We start from the raw sequence: 10943 nt of genomic DNA on the forward strand, positions 1-10943 counted from the left end.
GGCGTTGGAATATTTTAGTTTGTTTAGCCTATTTTTTTATATTTTGTGTCAGGCAAAATATTCGACGCCATCTAGCAGCGTGGAGGAGGACCCCGGGAATCGGCTCCCGTGATTGGCCACATCGCCGACACACGTCCCGCCTCCGCGTTCCAATGAAACGATTGTCATTGGTCACACTCGTCGCTGCCGCAATGAGATTGGACGCATGATTATCGACCCCTCCCCCCCACAACTTCCATACACCCCACCCCACACTGAATCACACCAACGGATACAAATGTTTCCATGGAATGAATTGATCGTAACACTACTTTGACAGATTCAAGTGTAAAACATTGTAACAATAAGGATAACATCTTGTTAATTGATTTCTGACGTCATCATGGCTGTGACAGCTGATATGATCCGTGATAAACTCACCAAGGAGCTGGAAGCAGTGCATGTGGTATGACGACTTATTGATTATATTCATAGTCATAGAAGCACATTCTCCAGCATTTTCATGTCAAGGACCGCCCAATGAATATGTATTTGGCTGCAGGCTGGCAGACCCCCATCTGGAAATATAAGTTTTTGCCAGCGACCACTAGAATAGTAAAACTAAAAGCAGAGATCAGATCGTGCATCTTTGGGTCATAGACCTTCTGCAGGCATCAAGCAGTCAGTTAGTGAATGTTAAGGGGTCAGGGTGTCATCACTTGATTGTCCAATGTGTCACACCTGTATGTGCCATAAATGTCAGTGACAAAACTCATGGGAGTTGTAGTCCTTACAATTAAGTGTAGTTCCAGGGACTGAGGGACCCCCGGAACGGAATAATTATGTTGTTGAAAATGGTCAACAATGCCCCCTAAAATTGCCCTAACAAGCTTATGTGATTTCCAAATGTAAATGTCTAAATGTTCTAGAAAATAGCAGATCTATAAAGCTTGTAAAGCTTCCAAATAGCCAATTTTGAGAACCAGTGCAATCACACCCACGCCCTGGCAGGAAGAAAGTGTTGATGCTACAGCCTACATCAGCTGCCTGTCGCCTATACATCATCACTGGCTCTCAAACATTTGCAAATCAAAATATTGCCTTCTTACACTGTACCACTACCAAACGTAAAAAAAATACTCATACTTTAGTTACTTTCCACCACTACCAGTGTTACTGTGATAATGGTTGTTATAACAGTTTATTACATGGCTTGGTTGAATGCTTGATTCTAATTGGTCAATCGCTGAATTCAGTGGTCTGTTATTTCTTGATAATGACCGCTCCGCTCTATAACAGACCGATGCCTAATGAATCAAACCCTCTGAGCACCTGCTGCGCCCCGCTTGATTTACTGCTGTTTCCAACAATCCGCTTGATTTACTGCTGTTTCCAACAATGTCATTTACAGTTAAACATTGCTCTCAAAAATGTTTTTGAAAACATTTGAGCGAGAAATAGACGAAGCAGTACCTGAAAATGTTATCAATTCACTTCCTTGTTTTCCGACACTGCTGCAGCTGGGCAGACCCAATGACCACCTAGGCAGACATTATCCCTTACGTACCTCATCCCAGCAAGCCAAATTATGTCACGATGACGTCCTACGACGTTCAGGACTAGCTCAGCTCATATGGGGATGTCATTTCCAGTTGAAATAATATAGCTTATTCTGGGCCAGATCTGACAAGTTATGGCCTCTATCGGACTCTCTGATTCCTCCAGCGATTAGTGGGCAGAATCTATGTTGGTTGAAATCAGGTGATATTCTGGGCCAGATCTGACTAGTCTTGGTTTGACTTGATCTGGCGTCCCCAATAGGGACGTCACTAATTCCACTCCTGACCGTGCTTGCTGGGATGCAGTCAGTGGTGAATCTTATCTCTGGTGGTACGCTAAGTTTCAATGCCACGCGCACGTCGCTTAACACCTACTGTACACTACAAGTCACCAGGATTCCCCTCCCATCCAGTGCCATCTCTATTATTTATATAAAGGAAAGGAAAGGTACTATGTTTACCCAGGGTAACAGGACTAAGCTCAAGAACTTGTTTACATCCAGGCCCTGCTCATAGAACATTTCATGGTAGGGGTTCAATGCCTTGTCCAAGGGCACTTCAGCGGTGGTTCAATGCCTTGTCCAAGGGCACTTCAGCGGTGGTAATTTTAACGTGCCGGTCCGGGGATACGAACTAGCGACCTTCCGATATCAAGACCGCTCCGCAAACCGTTCGGCCACCGCTGCCCCATATATCTATGCTCAAACCAAGTGGAAGTGTGTAGGGTGAGTGGCAAGGAGCTAGTTTCAAAAAGGGGGTGAGGTGACGTCCATGCATAGTCGAAGAAACCTTGTACAAGGGTCTCCTGTCAGGGTCTTCAAGGTGTTTGTGTTGACCAGTGAGGAGATCCTGTACACTAGGGACTGTATTTTGCGTGTCTTAAGTACCAGGTCTTATTCCCTAACTTGAGTAAACTAAAGACCTGGAGGCGTGATCAATGCCATTTGGCTATTCTGAGTGGCCAAAGAGCATTGATCACGCCTCCAGGTCTTTAGTTTACTCAAGTTAGGGAATAAAACCTGGTACTTAAGACACGCAAAATACAGCTACAGGGTCTTGTTCTTTGGTTCTTTGGCAGCCTTTGTAAACTCTGTTGAGGTTGTTCTTAATCGATGCATGTGCGTGAGTGTGCTCCTGAAACATCTCTGGGCGGACGGTGTGGTACTGCGTGCAATGACCAGTGTGACACTGACCGTGTGATTTTCACAGGAAGTGGAAGACACCTCGCCCAACAGATGTGCCGCTAGCTTCAAGGTGCTCATCGTGTCATCACAGTTCGAAGGGAAACCTCTGCTACAGAGACACAGGTATGATTAATGGTGCATTTATATAGCACATTTATGCAAACTTTGCATACATACACACACACACACACACACACACACCGGAAACCATGTAAGCCTGTAAGGCACCAACCTGCACATCGGGAGAAATTAGGGGTTCAGAGTTTTGCTCAAGGACACTTTGACACTGACACTGGGGGAGCCCGGGATCGAACCTGGAACCCAAGTGGCCGCTCCACCTCCTGAGCCACTGCCTATATAGTAACAATGTTATGCTGTTTGTAAGTCTGAGAGTGTACAAATAGAAGTAGAACCACTCTCAGAGTTACACAAACATTCACAAGATTGTGCATATACGTATAAACACCAGCTTCAAGAAATATGACAAAATTTGTGAGTCATGGCGGCACCGCGGCAGGAGCCATTGTTCAGTAAAGCTGGGAAAATTATAATATTTATATATCCAAAAATGAGTTAATAGCACAGGCACAGCCATACTCTAGACATATAGTATGTCTGACAAAAATATCAGACATGCAGAAAAGCTGTGAGTTATAAGAATAGAGCTATAGCTGTGTGCCATTCAAATGTGGGGATTTCTCTGCTTAAGGTTTTTTAACTTGACTTCAGTTCTATAAGCTGTAGTTTCAAAACCATTCACTCAGTTAACCAATATCTAATTATTTTGATATGATGTTCTGCTTTCATATGAAATGAAAAACCCCCAAAATGCAAAAATTCACAATGATTTGATTAGTTGTTAAACAAGTTCGGTCGCACATTTATCCTGATGTCCTTGTGAATTTATAATTGTATTAATTGATTGAATACTTTATGAACATGATTATATTAGCAGAAGTATACAGTCAAAGGTTATGTTAAAAGGCCCAGGGGGGTTGTTTCCATTGTGGTTCATTGTACTCAATTCATCATCAACAAATAATAAATACATACAATATGTATTATACTACTATACCAGCATTGCATTAATTTTTTTTTTTTTAAGATATTTTTTTGCGGCTTACGCCTTTTATTGATTTTTTTTGAAGGGACAGACAGTAGGCTGACAGGAAACGGGAGAGAGATGGGGGGATGACATGCAGTAAAGGCCGTGTCGGGTCCGGGAGTCGAACCCGCGGCACACTGCGACTGGATTACCAGTCCGGTGCCCAGACCGTTACGCTACGGCCTGGGCCGCATTGCATTAATTTAACATAACAATGATAATGCATGGGGTGCTGGCCAAGTGGTCCGGCGCATGCCATATATAGGCTCTGGCCTGACAGCGCATTGCGTGTTCGAGTCCCGTTCATGACGACCTTTGCTGCATGTCTCTCCCCTTCTCTCCCTCCCACTTTCCTGTATGTCTTCAAATAACTATCAATAAAGGCAAAAAGCCCAAAACATATCTCTAAAAAACCCCAATGATAATGCATAATGGAAACAAAAATAATTACACTCTCACTTCACATAACCTAATGTGTAGTTACTGTGGTCAGCCTTTGGGTGGCAGTATAGCCCATCAAAAATAATAATTCCGTTTCTGACCCATCCATCCCTAGCACCTGAACAGTTACTTGCCTTTACAGAACATTAATAATAAGTAATAATTATATAAAAGATCAACTGACATTGTTTTAGAGGTTTTATATATTCTGAAGTTGTCCCTTATCTGTTGCCGTACGTTTAATGCCTGTATCACTAGGCTCCCTCTCTTTTCAACATAGTAGGCCTACCATCTCTTCAGAGATAGCAGATCTACAAACTCGCGTTCTGAGCTTAAAGATTTTCTTTTTTCGCCAAGGGATTTTTCCCCCCAGAATAGGAACTGTAGAATTCATGTGTTTAATCCTCTTATGTTGGTGGTAACTAGGGCTGCCACGATTCCAAAATTAACTTGACGGTAAATTGTCACACAAATAAATGCGATTAACTATTTAATTGTGTTTTTTGCATTGAAAGTTACAATTTGTATTTCTGTTTGCGTTTTAGGCTTCGTAATCACAAATTGCACAGGATACAAAGAAATCAATGGCACACATCATTTTTTTCTTTCCAGAAAATTTACAAAATATCGGAAATAGTTGAAACATTTTAACATGGAAACGATTGTATTCCTCTATGAGTTAAGCCATTTAGGACTGAGACCAGATTCTAGAAAATGTCTTCTAAATCCTGAGTTTTCAGAAAAACCTATGTTTCTATAATTTGAGTGGTTTTCAACTATTTAATGTCAAGGACCCCCAGCATTATATGTAATTGTCTAGCCTGGCTCCAGCCCTGAATCGCTAGCCACGCGGAATAATGAAGTGAAACAAAATGAAAATCCGTTCACTGGGAAAGAATATATATATTCAAAGATTTGCACACGTTTTCACATTTTTTCAAAAATAGTGCAGAGTACATGGATGGAGGTGTGATATGTGTGTCTTATACCTTTTAACCCTTTGTGTGACAGGCTGGTGAACACGTGCCTAGCAGAAGAACTGAAGGAGATCCATGCTTTTGAACAGAAGACGCTGACTCCTGAGCAATGGGAAAAACAGAAGACAGCCCAGTGACACACTGATGTACACACACTCACACACACACACACACACACACACACACACACACAGAGAACAGAAGACGCTGACTCCTGAGCAATGGGAAAAACAGAAGACCCAGTGACACACACACACACACACACATTAAGTGGACTACACGTCTGCTATACAATTACAATAGTGGTTCTCAAGCCACTAAAACTCTGAGAGTATACAAATGGAACCATTTGTACACTCCTTGGTTCCATTTTGTACACTCTCAAGAGTTACAGACCCATTTGGTGCCATTTGGGACACTCAGAGTTAGGGAGCTTAAGGGGTGCATTTATAACCCCATGTAGGAATTGTTAAAGGGAACAGTTAAGGAATGGGACTGTTGAGAGGTTCGTTATAAGGAACCGGAATCGTTAAAATCCTAAAAGATCTCAACCCTACGCAACACAACACACACATTGTGTACACACGCACACCCTTGTAGTGGAACAGCGTGTGTATGTCATTAAGGCGTGCATAACCACATTACCCTCATATAAGTTTACAATGTCACGCTAAAATGTACCTTATCTGTATATAAAGCTAAAGCCAGGCCCAAAATACTGAACCTGCAGTGCTTGGGAAGAGAACTACAAGCTGTCTTATCTGTATATCAGAGATACTACAGTTAAATGTCATGAAACAATAAACAATATCTAAAGGTTATTGTTGTCTGTGTACTAGTGTTTGTTGTTGGTAAGCATCCATTTACAGCAAGGGTTGGCAGGCTTTTTGGGCACATGATCAATAAACCTATAGTGATTCTACACTACAGTCATGCCAAGCACCCCCAAATTGATATGTACTTGGCCATGGACCCCATCTGAAAATACTTTGTGCCAGGGAACGCCCCAAGTGAAAATAGTTTAACATACATATTTCAAGGCTACACCCAGCAAGCATGCACGGTGAGGACCTGGACGAATTAGTTACGTCTTGATGGTGGCCAGATCAAGTCGAACCAAGACTAGTCATATCTGGCCCAGAATATCACCTGATTTCAACAAACATACAGTACATTCTGCCCACTAAGACGGATGTCCCTGGATGAATCACAGAGAGTCCGATCGAGGCCAGATCCACTTAAGTCATTGCATAACTAGTCAGTTCTGGACCAGAATAAGCTATATTATTTCAACTGGTGAAGACGTCCTGGAAATGACGTAAAGAATAAAGATCATCCCCATATGGGCTGTGATCTGGCCTAGTCCTGAACGTCACCGGAGTTACCGGAGCACGTCATAACGTCATCATGACGTGCGTTGTGAGATTGTAGACTACTCAAGTTAGGACGGACGGAGCCATACTTCATACAATTTGATTGATTTATTTATTTGACAAGTGCTTGTTCGACAGAAATACAAACAAATGGCCGACGTCTCTGAGGATGTGCATTTATTAAAAGAAAATTGAATGCAAAAAGAAAAGTAACAAGAAGTAGCCAAATCATTTGAACTGGTTAGTTTGAACTTGTATTCCTTTAGATTTGGCCCATCATCCAAAGGGGTAGAATAACAATTTGTCTTCACAAATATACGCACTTGAGAAACTCTTAAAGAAAAATGTATTAAAAAGGTTACTCAGGTAAATGCAACAGTAAAAAAGCACACTTGTGTGAAGTGAGGGGCGCTCTTATAATACATCACAATGATCGCATTCCGTGCTCAGCCAATCAAATCATCGCTATGGGGTACACACACACAAAGCTGGGCATAAGAGGGTCTAAAAAGGGTCTAATAAGTGTGTGTGTGTGTGTGTGTGTGTGTGTGTGTGTGTGTGTGTGTGTGTGTGTGTGTGTGTGTGTGTGTGTGTGTGTGCGTGTGAGTGTGCATGGGATGTCCATCATGTCCTGGTCAAGAGGTGCATGCACATCCACAATTAAATTGCAAGGTGCAGGATCCAAAAAATTACTGAGGAAGGATTGAGGAGATCCGCACACAGTTTTAAAAGCTCCCAAAATTGTTATTTATATGGTATCCCCCTTCACATTCAGTAGATCCTGTGATATTTTGTGGTCAGATGTAATTCCCTGGGGTCTAGTAGGACTAGAGTAAATAACAATAAAGAAATTGCCATAACATTTAGTAAAAAATACATATTTAGCCACCTGTCAAAAATAGCTAAACTCGCTAAAACGAAAGAAAAATAAATACTCATATTTTACTTTCTTTAATAACCTAAAACATGAACCTTGGTTGATAAAAAAACAAACTTGTCCTTTAAACATCTGCATTACTTAGTTAATTTACAAGAAGTCTACACAATTAGAGAGTGTAGAAGAATTGTTATTTTGATCAACGTTTGCGCCCTTCAATAATGGACCTTGATATGAAAAGGGTTGAAAACCACTGATTCAAATGCAAGAGCAGTTCTATTTCAGCATGCTAATTGTGCAGGAAGAGAAAAGGCAAGATTGTTTCCATTAGCTTGGAATATCTGACATCACCGGAAGTATTATTTCAGACTGTGCAAAACAGAACATATACCATCCTGAACGCAAGTGATGTTTTTCCTCTGTCAGTCTCCTTGAAATATGTGTGTGTGTGTGTGTGTGTGTGTGCGTGTGAGAGAGAGAGAGAGAGCATGTCATTGTAACCTTGTATCTCCAAATACAAAATAAATTAAAAAAATGTCATGTCATTTTAGATTTGAGCTAAAATCCGTTATTTATTTATTTATACTTTAGCTATTCAAACGTAGCAGATATACAAGCTCATTGCACGTTATTTTTTGCTTTGTTAAGTTTGTAGATCTCCTATTTTTGGAAAAATTAAAATCTTTGAACATAGCCTACATATTTCTAAGGCAAAACATATTTTACTCAAATATTTGCTTCTGCTGGAGTCCCTGGAACTAAATATTTTGAAATGGGGATCTGCGGCCAAATATATATCGTTTTGGGGGTCCTTGACATGAAAAAGTTTGAGCACCACTGACACAGAAACACAAGTAACTCAGAAGACGATGTAGAATTGGCCTCATATCTTGAATGGGTTAAAGTACACGCCTGTGGGTTTTACATTTTGATTAACACAAGAGCTTGTTGTGACTAAAGAACAACCTTGGGGCCATCGCAAAACAGATTATTATTATTTTTCCTGAAAGGTATACAGTTTTCTGACATCCAAGGTTTCCACCTGACAGCCGAGGATACAGCGAGTCCAGAATGTGACGCACAAGTGTGTGTGCGCGTGTGTGTGTGTGTGTGTGTGTGTGGAGGATTAGTTCCACTACTTTATCCCCTGTGGTGAGGGGCTTCCATGGTACTAATGGAGGTAGCGGCGCCTCAGAGAGAGGAGGTGGGTGCGTGGGGGTGGGGGGTGGGGTTGGTGGGCGGCATGCTCACTATCCGTGGTGGAAGAAATCTGAGGGCAGAGCTTCGTGGTCAAAGTGAAAGTACCATTTGGCATGTCCCTCTATCATACTGTAAAGTCTCATAAATGTATGTATTAAGGGCTACACACACCGTCTGCGAACGCCGCGCGTCAAAAAAGCCGCCACACGGCAACGCCTGTGCCGGGTCGCTGTGCACCCGGTGTGTGATGGGTTTTAGGGGCACAAGAAGAATTTTCATAAAACTGCAATTTTCATTGGCTAAAACTGCAATTTTCATTGGTTAAAACTGCAATTTCATTGGCTCATAAAACCTTCATTCGTTCACGTGTAGGAAATTGTGTGCATTTTGATCAAAGATCCTGGGAGGAGGAGACACATGTGTATCAAAGTTGTATTGCGGACGGTCAAACGGTTCATGAGCTATGCCTGTTCAAATTGAGTGCTATTTTCAATTGAGTGCTATAGCGCCACCATTTGACCAATGGTCGTGGGCTTAGCGTTCCCTCATCGTTTGGGATAGCCGTCTACCATATTGCCAAGTTTTGCAAAAAACGACTGCACGGTTCAGCCAGAACTTCATGCTATTTTTGGCGGAAGGAGAAGGGGAAGAGGAAGAAAAAAACAGACAAATACAATAAGGGGTCAAAAGTCCCTTCGGACTTGGTCCCTTATTAAAACATGCCTAGCCTATATTTAATATAAGTCGACTACACGCGTATATCGATATACACAATCTAGGTCTCCGCCAGGCCGGGGTGCCTACCCACCCAGGGACTGCTAATGCAGGCCCTGGGAACCTTACGATTCCCAAGCGGCTGCTCTACCGGCCACTCTACCCCTGAGCCACTGCTGCCCCAGGGGTCCTAGACTTCCCATCCACCCACCCAGCCAGCTGCAGGGTCCTTTTTACACGCCAGATGGATAGAGAATTAAAGAATCGCATACGATCAATACATCAACCTGAGCGCTGTATCAGGGACGGATCGCCTCAATTAAGATCTCCACAGGAGAGCTGTGCTGTGTGGTCCTCACTGACTCTCGCTCTCTCTCTCTCTCTCACACACACACACACACACACACACGGGTGGACAGCAGAAAAGTGCATTAGGCTACTCAACTACTGTACATGTGTTGTTGGGAGCTGCTTGTATGGATCGACTATTGTTTTTTTTAAACTGAATTAAGTAGCCTATAAAACCGTGCCAATATAAAGCATAAAACAATACATAATTGTTGCTTTGATGAAGCATGCTTTGATGAAGCATGCTTTGATGAAGGCTGTCTTTTGGTTTGTGCCAATAAAATATATTCCAAAAAAAGTTGTAGCGTGAAATGAAGAGTTAAAGATCTATAAGGGTCCATTGGTTACCAACTCTCTGTGAGCGACTAGTCACCACTCAGGGCAAGAAAGCACAAGACACAGGGCAGCTTCCTTAATTAAGTTGGTTAGGTTATATTTTATTCCTCTCAGTTCAGGGAGTAATGCAACATAGAACATTTTGGCTCTCCTCTGTTTAGACAGTGGCTCAGTCTCTCCTCTGAGTGTTTGTGGAGACGACTGATTTCACCTGTTGTGCCTTGAATAAAGGGACACAGATTTAGAACACTTTCCTGGGGTCTTTATGTGTGTAATACGTGGTTTTAGATATTTTAGATTTTAGCAGCGTCCATGATGTCATCATGGACACTGGGCTCACTTCCTTCCTGGACTACAATTCCCATAATGCTTTGGTGCATTGCTCCTCCTTGTGGATAGGGGAGGGCTGTCTTACTGAGCCAACATGTAGTCCAGGAAGTAAGTGAGCCCAGTGTCCATGACATCAGAGACACTGGGCTCACAGCTAAAATCTAAAATATCTAAAACCACATATTACACACATAAAGACCCCCAGGAAAGCGTTCTAAATATTCTAAACGTCATTAACATATAGTGTCCCTTTAAAGGGATTGTGACATTTAAAAAAAGGTTTTGGAATTGTTCTTATTTTTTTTAGGTTTTCTAATCTCAATTGCACCCAAAAAACATGAACTTTTAACATTCAGTAGATTTTCTGTGATCTGGGGTTTTCTGGCTCAAACAGGTGCTCTGATTTGCCGGCAGTTTGTGATGTAAAATCCTGCAAATCCCATATATGTCAATGGGATTTGCCAGCAGATGTTACTGTTTTCATTGTAGCTCAAAAGGCTTCCAAACCCCAAAGAAAACT

At 42.0% G+C, this 10943-nt stretch overlaps 1 protein-coding gene across 1 annotated transcript; it reads left to right on the top strand.

The window, feature by feature from the left end:
* Positions 1-248: 248 nt before the first annotated feature.
* On the top strand, positions 249-6053 carry LOC310875457 (bolA-like protein 2). Its single transcript, XM_083788694.1, has 3 exons — positions 249-445; positions 2748-2845; positions 5280-6053. Exons 1-3 carry the CDS (start codon positions 383-385, stop codon positions 5380-5382), a joined length of 264 nt encoding a protein of 87 aa, XP_083644820.1. The 5' UTR covers positions 249-382; the 3' UTR covers positions 5383-6053.
* Positions 6054-10943: the final 4890 nt, after the last annotated feature.

Source organism: Protomyctophum parallelum, assembly GCF_964188405.1.
Source record: "Protomyctophum parallelum genome assembly, chromosome: 18".
Taxonomy (NCBI): domain Eukaryota; kingdom Metazoa; phylum Chordata; class Actinopteri; order Myctophiformes; family Myctophidae; genus Protomyctophum; species Protomyctophum parallelum.